Below are 16176 nucleotides of genomic sequence, written 5' to 3'. Positions count from 1 at the left end.
TGGTGTGTATGTACCCCCTTGTTTACAAAGCTGCCCTAGCGGCTGCCATTCACCAATTCCAACACAGCTCATTCTTGTAAGCATGCTTGGGGTATAGATATCTAGTTGTGCTACTGTGCTTTGTATTTTAGTTTGTATTGTCGTTTAATGGTTGCATAAATTATAAGGGCAATTCCATAACAGAGCACCTACATCTAGACATCTAGAGGGCATGTAGTAGGAGCCTATTTTATAAAGGAAAATAGGACCTACTTTCCTCTGTAGAATACTAGCATAACTGGATATATGTGCTTAGGCATGGGCATTGAGGGGTCCTTTTACTAAGCTATGGCAAATGTTTTTGATGTGTGCTGAGGCCCCCCTTTTACCGCAGCGAGTTTCTGCTTCCCTCTGTCTTCTCTTAATTCTCTCGCTAGGGTCTTCTGTCCATTTGACGCTTCTCTGTTCATGCACACCATCCATCTTCCATCTGTAGGCCCCTATCTTTCCCCATCCAGCTTTTCACCCCTCCCTCTTTCCCTCCGCCCGCCTGCATCTAGCTTGGCTGTCCTCCCTCCTTTTCTCACTTGTGCTGTGGGTTTAGTATTTGCCTCCCTGTTCTTTTATCCCTTGGCTTTAGTACCTTTTTCCTTTCCCTCCCCCTCCCATCCCATTAGTTCAGCACCTCTCGCCCTTCCAGCCAGTCAGCCGTCCCCCTCCCATGAGTCCAACACCTCTCTCCCTTCCCTCCAGCCTCTAGCCCCCTTAAGGGTCCAACACCTCTATCACTTCCCTCCAGCCCCCTCCCCCACAGATCCAACACTTCTCTTCCTTCCCTCCAACATCCCCCCCCCCCACGAGTCTAGCACTTCTCTCCCTTCCCTCCAGCCCCTCCCCCCCACGAGTCTAGCACTTCTCTCCCTTCCCTCCAGCCCCTCCCCCCATGGGTCTAGAACCTTGCTCCCTTCCCCCCACGGGTCCAGCATCTCTCTCCCTTCCATCCAACACCTCTCTCCTTCCCTCCAGTGCCTCTCCGTAGGTCCAGCACCCAGCCAGCCACCTGGTCTGCCCCCCCCCCCCCCAAAAAAAGGGCAGCACTTCTCCCTTCCCTCCAAACCCCTATCCCCTGCCCAGAAGAGCACCTCTGTCTTTTTTCCTCCCTACTTCTGTCGCTCCTTTCTCTCTGCTCCTACTTCTATTCCACAAATCTGGCACTTCTGGTTTTTTTTTTTTTTCTCTCCTTGCTCATGCCACGATGCTTCCAACTTAAGAGTATTGGTGTGCGCTACCTGGCAGCAATTCACACACACAAGCCTGGCTCCGGGTTTCCCTCTACTGCATTCTGCCCTAAACAGCAAGTTAAATCGGAAAGGACGGGAGTTGGAAGAGGGAAACCTGGAGCCAGCCTGTGTGCGTTTATTGCTGCCGGGTAGCATAAGCCAATACTCGAATTTGGAAGCACCGCAGCAGAAGCAAAGAGGGAAAAAAAACAGAAATGCAGGATTCATGAGACTGGGGTGGGAGTGGAAGGGAGTGAGCCAGCCAGCCAAGGATGCGGTATCATGTTGGTTGGGGACCTTGGGTGCACCATTCTTGTGTGGGCCTTGGGCAAAAGTGGGTGGGCCTGGGCCTACCCGTGGCTGGGCCCCTGTCATATAGTCTTTACTTTTCTTCACACTGACAAGGTCTTCCATCTTCAGTGTTATGCAGCACTGCCCAAATTGAAATGTCACCATTTATTCATCTTTAATATTGTTTTAGTTTGTAAGGTGTTCATCTGCGAGTCTGTTATTATGTTGAACTGTTCTGACCATTTGGAGTACTTGACATTTGTAGTAATAAGCAGATCATTTGGCTATTATGCAGCAAATCTGGAACCCAGAAGAACAGAGGAAATATTCATAGAAGCAGTATTACTCAGTGGGATTGCTCCTTTTGTTGTTTTTAATGACTAAACATATCCATCTTCATTAGCTCAATAATGCTTTTCATGGGGGGGTGGGCAATTGGAACCAACTTCTGTGAGTTTATGGAACTGTAAGCCTTCGTTTCAAAGCAGAGGGGATGTCCCTATTTTTATATTCCCCTTCCAGCCCAATGTAACCATTGGAACAAGAATCCTCTTCTGGGGGACAGAAATGATAGTTTCTTTCAGAATTTGGCTAATGTGGATCCCAAGAGTGGCACCAGTTGATTCTCTTCAAACATAGCGAGATTCTCACCAAAAATGCTACCTACTACTACAACCTCCCACCCAAAAGGCAGAAGACCTGACCTTGGAATCGAATCCCAGTTCTACACATGGAAGTGTGTAGTACTGCCACTGAGCTACTAGACTGTTCCAGCAATGTCTGTCTTAAAACTTGTGAATGTTTTTTTCTTTGTGGGTGATGTGGGGGTTTCAAAACTTTGTTTATTAAACAAAGTAAAAAATTCTGTGTTTCTTGGAATGTATAAAGGCAAAATAGTTCAAGAAAATACATTTTGACATTTGGTTAGTAATTTGTAGGATAAAATAATTGTTTTTGTTATTCATAAACCCTTGGCTTTCCATACAGATGCATGCTGTATTTCTGTAATTTTGACTTTGCAGTTTCCTTTTGCCAGTTGGACCCATAGAACTTCTGCAGGGATCTGGCATCATGAGCCTTCATTCCCAACTATCCAGAGATTTTTCCTGTATTTTACCTCCTAAGTGTGAGGGGAGATTTAATTTTATAAGCACTCCAGGTGTAAATAGTGGCATTTGCACATATAGATTGCATATGTGCATAAATGACTGTTGCAAAAAAATTGCTATTTGTGGAGATCCCAAGATGCAGAAATTTCAAGAGAACATATTATTGGTAGTTTGAGAGGATACAAATTTATGCACATATTCCCTATCTTAGAATATAAATATATGTATTCTCAAATACATTTCACTGTTAGGTTTTGCACCAGCACAGAGGCATGCGCAGAATTTTTATAAGTGCTCTTTTTGGCCAGGGCTTTACATGAGGTAGATAAAGGGAGTAGTTCTCCTTAATACCCTGGAGTTTTTTTTTAATTATTATTTCTATCTCTAGATTTTAAAAAAGTGGCTTGAGTAGTTAATCAGTGGCACTTATATATAAACTTACAAAGTGGCCTCTTACATGTATAAGTGTCACTCTTATACCTGTAAGTGACAAAATTGCTACTTCTATGTATAAGTGTTTGCACTTCCATGTGGAAGCTGCCAAGCTGACGCTGCTTTTTTGTACACGTGTATATTTGCAAAATGGCTGCTCCCGCTGTACCTGCCAGCAAATAGACATGCAATCAGCTCCATGTTCAGCAAAGCCAACTTCGTTAATCCAATTACTATCTAAGTATTCTGTGTATTTATCAATTTTTTTTGTTTATTTTTTAGGTTTGTATATGAAACTGAGCACTTCAATGGTGTAGCAGAATTATTGGAAATATTAGGAAGGTAAGTGGAAGTTTGTGCTAGTTGAAAACAAGTTGGTCACCACAGCTGCAGTTTTATAGTGTCTATATACTGCATACTTGCCCCTGTGATCTCAATTGCTGCTTCTTTTGACCTTAATCCTAGGGCTACTTTGTTTTCTGCACTAATGTATCTTATTTTTCATATGCTTTGTCTTTTTACAGCTAAATGCTTCTTTAGGGCTCTGCCTTAGTTTTTAAAACTCTTGCTAAGTTCATAGTTCAGCTCCTAGTTCATAGTTAACATGTATCGCTCTGAATCACCGCATGTGGTTCTTTTAAAACTTTTTTTTTATTAGTGAACTTGATAGTTATGTGAATAACTTGAAAGAAAATTATACACAATATTTCTAGTTATATAAAGAAACAGAAAAACTATTAAAACAGAGGGAAAAAAGAAAACATTTTGCACACTCTTAACATGCCTCCAAAATCAGCCGGGAAGGGGGGGGGGGGGGGGGAGGAATAAAAAGGAACTAAATGAAGACCCTGCATGTCTCTGTTGAGTGGTGACATGGCAGTTCCTAGATCTGTGTAGATTGTTATAAGCGAATTGTATGCATTTTAGCTCCTTTTCATAAGATATTCTTCCTAGTGCCCTTGCCTTTGAATGGGATCTCGTATGTGTTAAATTTTCAAAATTGTGTTTTGCTAAGCAGTTTCTATCATTTAATCACACCTCATGGAATTAAACATTTGAGAAATGTTTATGTAAAACTTGATAAATTTTGTTGGCTTAGTGGCTTCCTCCTTACCATTGTATATAGTAATGCAAGTGATTTTGGTTCATATTTTCTGTTCTTAGTGAATAAGGTTCTTTTGTGTGTCACTGTTGGGCAGATGGTCAAAGGCAAACACAAGTGCTAGAGGCCATTGGAGCCGGACTAGTACCCGCATTTGCTTGTGCCCTATGATCAGAGCTGGCAAGTGCGTGTAACAGTGAGCTCACCTGCTCTGAGCACAAGTAGCATGCAAATGCATGCTAAACAGGGCATTAGGTATTTTTCCCCAGCGCTCAGTGGGCAGCGCATCAGATGTTAGCGCTGCTCCTTCAGCAAACCCTACGCCAGTTTGGAGCTGGCGTTTTGAGTTTGCAGATCATTGGGAATGAATGGAGAGTCCTGTCCAGCATGCATTTGCTTGCTTACAGGCCCCCCCCCCTCAAATGCCAAAAGCTTTCCCTGGTGGCCCAGTGGGCACTCCCCTACCCTTGTGGCTGAATGCCTACTCATCCACCCTGTTGATCGAATGCCCCCTATTCCCCCCCACCAGTGCCTTGAAGTAGGAGGAGGGAGTACTGAAGTCCTGCCCAATGCATCCCAGGATGTACCAGGCAGGGTGCCACCATTTTGTTTGCGGCACTCGCAGGAAGAGGGATTGCAACTCCCTCCTCCTGCTTTAAGTGGAGGAGTGGCCTAGTGGTTAGGGTGGTGGACTTTGGTCCTGAAGAACTGAGGAACTGAGTTCGATTCCCACTTCAGGCACAGGCAGCTCCTTGTGACTCTGGGCAAGTCACTTAACCCTCTATTGCCCCATGTAAGCCGCATTGAGCCTGCCATGAGTGGGAAAGCGCGGGGTACAAATGTAACAAAAAAAAAAAGGTACGGGTGGGTTTGGAGTTCTTGTGGGGGGGGGGGGGCAGTAGGCCACCAGGGCTGGTGGGGAGTGCCCACTGGGCCACCAGGGAACCATTTTTGCATGGGGGGCGGGGGAGGATGGAGGTCAACCTGACCTCCAGTCCCTTACGTTGGTCTATTGCCCAGACCTGTCAAACAACTTCTGTGGGAGGATTGTGCCTTGGTCTCAATCCAAGGCACAGTCCTCCTGCAGAAGTGTCCCAATGATCGAAGCTAATAGTGCATATAAATTTGCATGCTATTAGCTTTGATCATCGGGACTTCATTTCCCCACACTGTTCTGGCACTAATTTTAAAGTGCTGTTTGGAACAGTGCGGGGAAATTGATCATCATCCCATGGGTGATGCACTGAAGTGCAGATAGGAAGGGGAAAGGTTGACACTACAGTGGTGACATGTTTCCAGAGTGAGGTTAAATCTTGGTTTTGAGGTTTAGCTCATTCTTGTAAGCATGCTTGGGGTATAGATATCTAGTTGTGCTACTGTGCTTTGTATTTTAGTTTGTATTGTCATTTAATGGTTGCATAAATTATAAGGGCAATTCCATAACAGGGCACCTACATCTAGACATCTAGAGGGCATGTAGTAGGAGCCTATTTTATAAAGGAAAATAGGACCTACTTTCCTCTGTAGAATACTAGCATAACTGGATATATGTTCTTAGGCATGGGCATTGAGGGGTCCTTTTACTAAGCTATGGCAAAAGTTTTTGATGTGCACTGAGGCCCCCTTTTACCGCAGCAAGTAAAAGGCTTTAAAAAAAAAACATGGCTGTGCGGCAAGTGAAATACTTGCTACTCAGCCATTTCGGGGGGGGAGAACTTACCGCCACTCACTGAGGTGGTGGTGGTAAGGGCTACCGTGCTAACCCAGTGGTAACTGGGCAGGGCGCGGCACTGCTTGATTACCACTGGGTAAACACCGGCACTAGAAAAAATAAAAATATTTTTTTCTAGAGCCAGAAATGGCGCGCACTGGGGGTGGGAACTATTGTGGTAGTCCGGCATTACTTCCGTTGTAGTGAGTGGTAAGCGCGCATTGGGCTTACTGCCACTTAGTAAAAGACCCCATGAGTGTCTAAGTGCTTACAAGTACCCACATAGAGTGGTGAAGTAGCCTGATGATTAGAACAAGCTACAAGAGGAGCTTGCTGTGACCTTGGGCAAGTCACTTAGCCCTCCATTGCCTCAGGTCACAGTTAAACTGTGAGCCTGCCAGGGACAAGGAAATTATCTACTGTACCTGGATGTAACTAGCCTTGGAAAAAAGCGTGAGCTCAATGCTAAATTAAAATTTATTTTTTAATTATGCTGTTTTGTAAGTTGGCATGTAAGTATAAGCCCCATCCAAACTCTGCCCATGTGTACAACCCCTCTTACAAATACATGCTATGTAAGCTAAGCAGGACTTTACAGAATAGTGCTTGGGTGGAATTTTGGCAGCAATGCACATGTGTGCGCACGTTCAAATGCCATGATTCTAAAAATTTACATATGTAGTTGGTGTGTAAATATTAGTACCTGTATTATAGAATTGCCCACTATATGTTTTGTAAAATGTGTTGAGGGTTTTCTTAGGGGAAACATAAGTCAGTGTAAGTAAAAACCTAAATAAAATACTGGAGGCTCAGGAGACATGTCCTGTCTTTGAATAGTAAAAACTATTTGCTGAGATGCAGAAAGAGGTATAATGGAAGCTAAATTTGACTTTTGTCTGTAAGTGGTTTTTTATTTCCTTATTTTGACATAAACATCACAGGTCAAAGCTCCACTTTGCTGGGTGGGTGTCAAGTATTTCTTTCATACAGGGCACTTGTACAATAAAAATGCCTTAGGGGTCCTTTTACTAAGGCGCGCTAGCATTTTTAGGGTGCGTTAAATGCTGAGACGCCCATTATAGTCCTGTGACTGCCTTAGCACTTAGTGCATGCTAATCGTTAGCGCACGCCAAATCTGCTAGCACACCTTAGTAAAAGAGGGCTCCTTAATTAGCCAATCTGATATCTATGTGAGATAATATGCTACTCTGCAAGAATTAAATTGATACTAAAACGTACAATTATTTGACTTGTTCTTTTTCTCTTAGTTTCAGCTAAGAGAAAAAGTATCATTTATATATGGAGAAGGCATATTACTCATAGAATTTTCTATTGTTTTTCCAGCATTATCAATGGTTTTGCTTTACCTCTTAAAGCAGAGCATAAACAATTTCTAGTGAAGGTGTTGATTCCATTACATACTGTCAGGAGTTTATCTCTCTTCCATGCACAGGTAAGATTCTAGTTATTAGCTTCTGAAGTATTTCAGAAGTAGAAAGTATCTGCACTTAATACTTGCTTCTTGTTCACAAGTTTTTAAAAATGGGATGTAGAAAGACTGTTTTTTTTAATAAATGAAATTCAGGAAAAGCTTCATGTTTCCCTTATGGGTGAAAATAAATGTTTATTTGTATTCCTAATCATGATATTGGTTTTTATCTTGTATTGTAGTTGGCATATTGCATAGTACAGTTTCTGGAAAAAGATCCTTCGCTTACAGAGCCAGTAAGTATTGCCTGATTCTGAATATTGTGTAGTCTGAGTAGTCAGTGGTAGCTGTGAAAAAACTTTTAACTTTCACTTATCTTTTTCTAAATTTAGGTCATTAGAGGTTTAATGAAATTTTGGCCAAAAACATGCAGTCAAAAAGAGGTAGGTTTTTTATTAATCTAAACATACATGAACAGTTTAATTCTTCTCATTTTCTGTCGATAAGCAGGACTGAATTAGGCACACGTGGGTGGTGATATCACACATCACTGGGATGTAACCGCTTTCCCAGAGCTCACAACTTACTTTAAAGTTTGTAGCGTTGTTGACCCTTCCACAGCTCCTCAGTTTTGTTTTGTTTTTCTGCTCTACCAAACAGACACTAAACAATGACTCCTGACTTTATTTTTTTTTAACCAACATTTTTGTAGATTTTTCATTTATTTATTTTTGGCAGGTTACTTCATGCATAGTTTATTTTATAGTTATGATGTTGAAGTTGGGTTTCAGACCCCACCTGAAATGTGGCAGAAAGATCCAGAACTTTAGACACTTGAAATGTGTCAGTCTGCATAGGTGTGGACCACAGCCAGAGTAAATGCCCACCAGGATTGTCTGAATTGGCTTCACAAACACTAAGGTTGAGAAAATGCTGCTTCAGGTTCAAATGGATCAAAATAGGGTCATCTCTGCACAGAAATCAGTTGGTTCTGTGCATTCAAGTGAGAGTCTTTCATAGAGCCATGCACAACATCCTGGCTTTAAAAGAGATGGTTCGACTCTGAAGATATTGAGTTATGCTCAAGGACCTCTCTGCGGATAAGCAACAACAGGAAGGAAGGATATCTGCCAAGAAGTCCCCTGACTTTGCTCTTCTGTCAGCTCCCTCTTCCTTTAATATCCTACTACCTCCCTGTGCAGTAGCCCACAAGTTCCAGCTGCACAGGACCGTTTTGTGCCTATTCAGTAGTGACCTAGCTCCTCAGAGGTTTTCAAGTCTGAAATGTTTATATCTTCTTGACGCTTACTGTGGTATGAGGCTTAGGAGTTCCAGACTGGGCCCCCAAAAGCACAGACTGTATGTCTTGACTCAGATGCCGAGACTGGAAGGTGTGCTAGTAGTCAACTTGAGTCCATGTCATTGCAGGGCACAGACAGCACAACATGTCTTGAATGTTCACATCAACTTCCTATTTGTGCAGTTAGCCAGATTGAGGCATTAGGAGCTCAGACTACACAGATTGTGCCCAATGCTGAGCTATCTGTGCAATTTCTTTAAGCATAAATAGCAATTCTACTTCACAACTCAGACCCTCTGTTTCTTTGTCTAGCACATAAGAATGGTCTGTTCCATATAGAGGTTCCTTCTGTAGATTTTTTTACAGACTATGCTTCTACTACTATTCTACGTTTTGCAGTTCTCTGCTCAACATGAGTTTTTCCATTACAGTTCTCATCAGATATTATTGCACAGGATCCACTGGTCCTACATCCAAAAGACTGACCTTCAGAGTAGTCAGACAACTACTCAGATCCTCCACACTTGCTATAAAACATGATAGTACAATTTGGAAAATGCTATGGTATAGGCAGGCCTAAATTACAAATATAAACTCTCTTGAATGATCCCTCTTTGATGCCTCTTCACATGAAGGAATCATTCTCTTAAATCATTGTTTCCTTTGTTTTGTTTTTTTTCTTTTTACCCCTATAGAATAAACCAGATCAATCTACTGGTACAGATATGTGACCAGCTAGTTAGTACATAAGTGCCACACTGGGAAAAGACCAAGGGTCCATCAAGCCCAGCATCCTGTCCACGACAGCGGCCAATCCAGGCCAAGGGCACCTGGCAAGCTTCCCAAACGTACAAACATTCTATACATGTTATTCCTAGAATTATGGAATTTTCCCAAGTCCATTTAGTAACGGTTTATGGACTTGTCCTTTAGGAAACCGTCTAACCCCTTTTTAAACTCTGCCAAGCTAACCGCCTCCACCACGTTCTCCGGCAACAAATTCCAGAGTTTAATTACACGTTGGGTGAAGAAACATTTTCTTCGATTTGTTTTAAATTTACTGCACTGTATGTTCATCGCATGCCCCCTAGTCCTAGTATTTTTGGAAAGCGTGAACAGACGCTTCACATCCACCTGTTCCACTCCACTCATTATTACCTCTATCATGTCTCCCCTCAGCCGTCTCTTCTCCAAGCTGAAAAGCCCTAGCCTCCTTAGTCTTTCTTCATAGGGAAGTCGTCCCATTCCCGCTATCATTTTAGTCGCCCTTCGCTGCACCTTTTCTAATTCCACTATATCTTTCTTGAGATGTGGCGACCAGAATTGAACACAATACTCAAGGTGTGGTCGCACCATGGAGCGATATAACGACATTATAACATCCTCACACCTGTTTTCCATACCTTTCCTAATAATACCCAACATTCTATTTGCTTTCCAAGCCGCAGAAGGTTTCAGTGTATTATCGACAACGACACCCAGATCCCTTTCTTGGTCCGTAACTCCTAACGTGGAACCTTGCATGACGTAGCTATAATTCGGGTTCTTTTTTCCCACGTGCATCGCCTTGCACTTGCTCACATTAAACGTCATCTGCCATCTAGCTGCCCAGTCTCCCAGTCTCATAAGGTCCTTCTGTAATTTTTCACAATCCTGTCGCGAGTTAACGACTTTGAATAACTTTGTGTCATCAGCAAATTTATTTACCTCGCTAGTTACTCCCATCTCTAAATCATTTATAAATATATTAAAAAGCAGCGGTCCTAGCACAGACCCCTGAGGAACCCCACTAACTACCCTTCTTCATTGTGAATACTGCCCATTTAACCCCACTCTGTTTCCCATCCTTCAACCAGTTTTTAATCCACAATAGGACGTTTCCTCCTATCCCATGACCCTCCAATTTCCTCTGTAGCCTTTCATGAGGTATTTTGTCAAACGCCTTTTGAAAATCCAGTTACTGCCTTATTTTCTTAATTTTAAATTTATTGTAATTGCTTTGCTGCTTTAACTAAAGGCAGTATATTGAGTAATTAACCTAAACTAAACAAACTCCATCTGATTCAGTCTAGGCCAACTCATCTCTATTATACTGGCCACGTTAAAAATCCTGTTAAATGTCTATTGCCCTTTAGACATTTATATTGAGGAGGTCTTCATACACCTGTGCTTCTGGGCCCTACAGTTTTTTTTCAGTAGTCAGATCCCTTCAAAGGATCCAAAACTTTCTACTGATGTTAGGTTGTGAGAAAAGTACATTGTTCAGTGCATTTCTGTATGGTAGATACCATCCTCCAAAAGTTGTAGATCTTCTCTACTTCAAACACAATGGCAGCTCATTATCCTACCAAAACCACAACAATATGAAGTCCATCATCTCCAGATGGCATATGACATCTGTGATATGTCTTACTGAATCTTTTTTTTTTATTTATATTTTATTAATTTCAAAATAAACAACAAGAAGTTTCTTGTACAGAAAGAGTAATGTCACCATCTTAAAGAAATAGTTATTAAGTAAATATATCTATCCACGACAATTACATCTCAAGTCCACAATTCGGGCAAGGCACAATTCAAAGATTTATCATTAAGCATTTATATAAAGGAGAAAAAAAAACACTTTGAAAATGTATCATCAAACAATAATTCAATAATTTCAGGATAATTAGTAGGAGTATAAACCGAGCTTATTTCTCTTACGGAGTAGATGTTACAGGGATTACTAACGATGGGGTAGTGGCCAAAACCTGTTTAGAGTCCAGGAAATTCTGCAAATGCTCACTTTCATAAAAAACATATTTAACTGAATAAAGTTTTATCACACATTTACAAGGAAAATTGAGCCAAAAGATTCCTCCTAATTGGAGGACTCGAGGACGGAGTTTCAAAAATGCCTGGCGCCTTTTCTGTGTTTGCCTAGAAATATCAGGAAATATTTTTACTTTACAATTCAGAAAGATTTCCTCTCTATGAGAGAAAAAAGTTTTTAAGATCCAATCCCGATCTGGTTGCAACACAAAGTCCACTATCAGAGTAGCTGGTTGTACACCCAACAGCTCATTTTCTATTGTCTGAGAAAGATTTACATTTAACTCCTCAAATGATGTTTCCAAGTTTGTCGTTAATGCTTGACCAGTGGGTTTCTTACTATAAGGTAACAAGTAGTAAATTCTTGAGACTGGCGGGTACAATTGTTCTGAGATTTTTAATACTTCTGAGAGATATCTCTTAAAAGTTAACAAAGGTGCTACAGATGGCACTTTAGGAAAATTTATGAGTCTCAAAGTTTTCATTCGCTGCTGATTCTCAAGATTTTCTACTTTTCTTTGTAGTAATAAATTTTCTTTTATTAATGCCGCTTGGCAGCCTTTAATCTTGTCATTCTCTGCCTTAATAGTTTGTTCAAACACTCTAGTTTGTTGCAATTGTTCTTCCAGCTCTAACATTTTGCCTGGGAGTGTTTGAGTAACTACCAAGGTTGAGGAAATTTTCTGAATAAAGGAATTTTCTAGACTCACCAAGGCGTCCCATATTGTCCCCAGGGTAATAGTTTCTGGTTTCTCCATGGATAGTACTTTAAACTGTAACTGGCTCATTTTCTGGAATTCTCCATTAGGCTTGGCCGTCACCTCTTCCGTTACCTCTCCTGTTCCTCCTGTGGAACTCACAGCGACGCTTTCCTGCATCGCTGGAATCGGCACTCCACTGCTCATGTCTGCCCCTGCTCTCGGGCTGGCTTCCCCCGTTCCGGGTCTAGGCAGTCCACGACATCCATCTTGCAGCGTTGCCGGCATCACAGGAGGACTCCGCGTTTCAGGGCTCAGAGTGATGTCCCCTTCTAGCGGGGAGAGCGGTTCACCTCTCACCGCTTCTCCCGGCAGCGAAGTATTTTGCCCTGCTATTCCTCCTCGGGTAGCGAAACGGTTCATCGGACCCAACTGAGGTTGTACAGGGGGAGCTGGGGTTACCCTCTGTCTACCCCGTCTTTTCGGCATGAAAATAATTTTTCAAAAACTCAAAAACTCATAAGAACAAGGTGAGTTAACGGAGCTGTTTTGCCAACTTCCTACTCGGACGCCATCTTGCCGACCCTTGTCATCTTACTGAATCTTGCCTTTTGCTATAGTAGCCAGACACTTAGTGTAGTTACACAAGAGGACATTCATACTAAACTGGCTGACACCCTATTTACTAGTGACTCTGTTTGGAGAGGAAGTGAGGGAAGTGGATATCTTAAGACTGCTGCTAAAATTTATAACATTGGTTCAACCAATTTCTTCATCCTCCTCTCAGGAACTAGTATTTCCCCATACTGCCAAAATTATTATTATATCCATTAAAAAATCATCTTCTGATTTCAAGACACTTGCAACAAGTGAAACTTTTGTTTTGCTAGACCTATCAATGAGAGAGAGGTCATTCAAAGCAGACCACACCTTCTCAACCAAAATAACATGTTTTTGAATCAGTTGCAGACAGTGCTTCTTTAAAAATTGCATTTTGCCATACTTGTAGGAGTCTGTTTTATTTCTTTCTGCACCAATGGGAGCAGATTACTGTGGTATCTTGGGTTCTCAGTGTAATAAGGACAGGTTACTGACTGTTTCTCACATGACCACCCAATTGTCTTAAATTGGTTTCATCTTCCATCAATTCATGTACCTAATTCCTTATAAGTCTCTTATTCTTCAACAGAACCCAAGGAGTATACAGTATAAATATGATGATAAGTCAATCATTTCCTATAGTGTGGTGCTATAGAAGTAGTTCTACTCAGAATGAACCAAGGCATTTATTCTAGGTACTTTCTCATTCTTAAGAAAACAGGAGGCCTGTGCCCTAGCCTGGATCTCAGAGATCTCAACCTCTTTCTCTAGAGCAGTGGTTCCCAAACCTGGTCCTGGAGGCACCCCAGCCATCCATGTTTCAGGATATCCACAATGAATATTCATGAGACAGATTTGTATACACAACCTCTACTGCATGCAAATTTCTCAGGGGTATTCATTGCATATATCACAAATAACTATAATCACAATATATAACCTTTATTAATTATAATCTTCAATAATGCACTCATACAGTAAAACTCACATCCATTCTTCACTCATCCTATCTATATAAAATTATTCACCACAGTAAACTACACACATACTACTACTACTTATTATTTCTATAGTGCTACTAGATGTACGCAGCACTGTACACTTGAACATGACCAGACAGTCCCTACTTGACAGAGCTTACAATCTAACTGGACAGACAAACAGGACAAATAAGAGATAAGGGAATTACTAAGGTGGTGATGATAAAATAAAGGTACTGAACAAGTGAGTAAGGGTTAGGAGATAAAAGCAGCATCAAAAAGGTGAGCTTTTAGCCTAGCTTTGAAGACAGCCAGAGATGGAGCTTGACGGACCGGCTCAAGAAGTTTATTCCAGGCATATGGTGCAGCAAGATAAAAGGAGTAGAGTCTGGAGTTAGCGGTGGAGGAGAAGGGTGCAGATAAGAGAGATTTACCCAGTGAACGGAGTTCCCGGGGAGGAGTGTAGGGAGAGATGAGAGTGGAGAGGTACCGAGGAGCTGCAGAGTGAATGCACTTATACAGTGGTGGAAATAAGTATTTGATCCCTTGCTGATTTTGTAAGTTTGCCCACTGACAAAGACATGAGCAGCCCATAATTGAAGGGTAGGTTATTGGTAACAGTGAGAGATAGCACATCACAAATTAAATCCGGAAAATCACATTGTGGAAAGTATATGAATTTATTTGCATTCTGCAGAGGGAAATAAGTATTTAATCCCTCTGGCAAACAAGACCTAATACTTGGTGGCAAAACCCTTGTTGGCAAGCACAGCGGTCAGACGTCTTCTGTAGTTGATGATGAGGTTTGCACACATGTCAGGAGGAATTTTGGTCCACTCCTCTTTGCAGATCATCTCTAAATCATTAAGAGTTCTGGGCTGTCGCTTGGCAACTCGCAGCTTCAGCTCCCTCCATAAGTTTTCAATGGGATTAAGGTCTGGTGACTGGCTAGGCCACTCCATGACCCTAATGTGCTTCTTCCTGAGCCACTCCTTTGTTGCCTTGGCTGTATGTTTTGGGTCATTGTCGTGCTGGAAGACCCAGCCACGACCCATTTTAAGGCCCTGGCGGAGGGAAGGAGGTTGTCACTCAGAATTGTACGGTACATGGCCCCATCCATTCTCCCATTGATGCGGTGAAGTAGTCCTGTGCCCTTAGCAGAGAAACACCCCCAAAACATAACATTTCCACCTCCATGCTTGACAGTGGGGACGGTGTTCTTTGGGTCATAGGCAGCATTTCTTTTCCTCCAAACACGGCGAGTTGAGTTCATGCCAAAGAGCTCAATTTTTGTCTCATCTGACCACAGCACCTTCTCCCAATCACTCTCGGCATCATCCAGGTGTTCACTGGCAAACTTCAGACGGGCCGTCACATGTGCCTTCCGGAGCAGGGGGACCTTGCGGGCACTGCAGGATTGCAATCCGTTATGTCGTAATGTGTTACCAATGGTTTTCGTGGTGACAGTGGTCCCAGCTGCCTTGAGATCATTGACAAGTTCCCCCCTTGTAGTTGTAGGCTGATTTCTAACCTTCCTCATGATCAAGGATACCCCACGAGGTGAGATTTTGCGTGGAGCCCCAGATCTTTGTCGATTGACAGTCATTTTGTACTTCTTCCATTTTCTTACTATGGCACCAACAGTTGTCTCCTTCTCGCCCAGCGTCTTACTGATGGTTTGTAGCCCATTCCAGCCTTGTGCAGGTGTATGATCTTGTCCCTGACATCCTTAGACAGCTCCTTGCTCTTGGCCATTTTGTAGAGGTTAGAGTCTGACTGATTCACTGAGTCTGTGGACAGGTGTCTTTCATACAGGTGACCATTGCCGACAGCTGTCTGTCATGCAGGTAACGAGTTGATTTGGAGCATCTACCTGGTCTGTAGGGGCCAGATCTCTTACTGGTTGGTGGGGGATCAAATACTTATTTCCCTCTGCAGAATGCAAATAAATTCATATACTTTCCACAATGTGATTTTCCGGATTTAATTTGTGATGTGCTATCTCTCACTGTTACCAATAACCTACCCTTCAATTATGGGCTGCTCATGTCTTTGTCAGTGGGCAAACTTACAAAATCAGCAAGGGATCAAATACTTATTTCCACCACTGTAAGTCATTAAGAGGAGTTTGAACTGTATGTGGAAATGGATAGGGAGCCAATGAAGTGACTTGAGGGGAGGGCTAATATGAGCATAGCGGCAATGGTGGAATATAAGTCGTGCGGCAGAATTTTGAACAGAGTGAAGAGGAGAGAGATGGCTAAGTGGGAGACCTGTGAGAAGCAAGTTGCAATTAAGCGAGAGGTGATAAAGAGTGTGGAGAAGGGTTCTGGTAGTGTGCTCAGAAAGGAAAAGGCGAATTTTGCTGATGTAGAGAAAGAAACAGCAGGCTTTAGCAGTCTGCTGAATATGTTCAGAGAAGGAGAGAGAGTCGTCGAAGATGACCCCAAGGTT

The 16176-nt window shown here is 42.3% G+C and overlaps 1 protein-coding gene across 3 annotated transcripts in view; it reads left to right on the top strand.

Annotated features, from left to right (window-relative positions):
- The window catches only part of PPP2R5E (protein phosphatase 2 regulatory subunit B'epsilon), a 279362-nt gene that overhangs the window by 207230 nt on the left and 55956 nt on the right, over nt 1–16176 (top strand). For all 3 annotated transcript variants that reach the window (XM_030215510.1, XM_030215507.1, XM_030215508.1), the window contains exons 7-10: nt 3374–3433; nt 7249–7357; nt 7576–7629; nt 7726–7776. In XM_030215510.1, the coding sequence (XP_030071370.1) occupies nt 3374–3433; nt 7249–7357; nt 7576–7629; nt 7726–7776 (274 nt within the window). The remainder of the gene's footprint in view (nt 1–3373; nt 3434–7248; nt 7358–7575; nt 7630–7725; nt 7777–16176) is intronic.

Source organism: Microcaecilia unicolor, chromosome 9, assembly GCF_901765095.1.
Source record: "Microcaecilia unicolor chromosome 9, aMicUni1.1, whole genome shotgun sequence".
Classification (NCBI taxonomy): domain Eukaryota; kingdom Metazoa; phylum Chordata; class Amphibia; order Gymnophiona; family Siphonopidae; genus Microcaecilia; species Microcaecilia unicolor.
The sequence above is the reverse complement of the archived record's forward strand: the minus strand, read 5'-3'. Positions and strand labels throughout refer to the sequence as shown.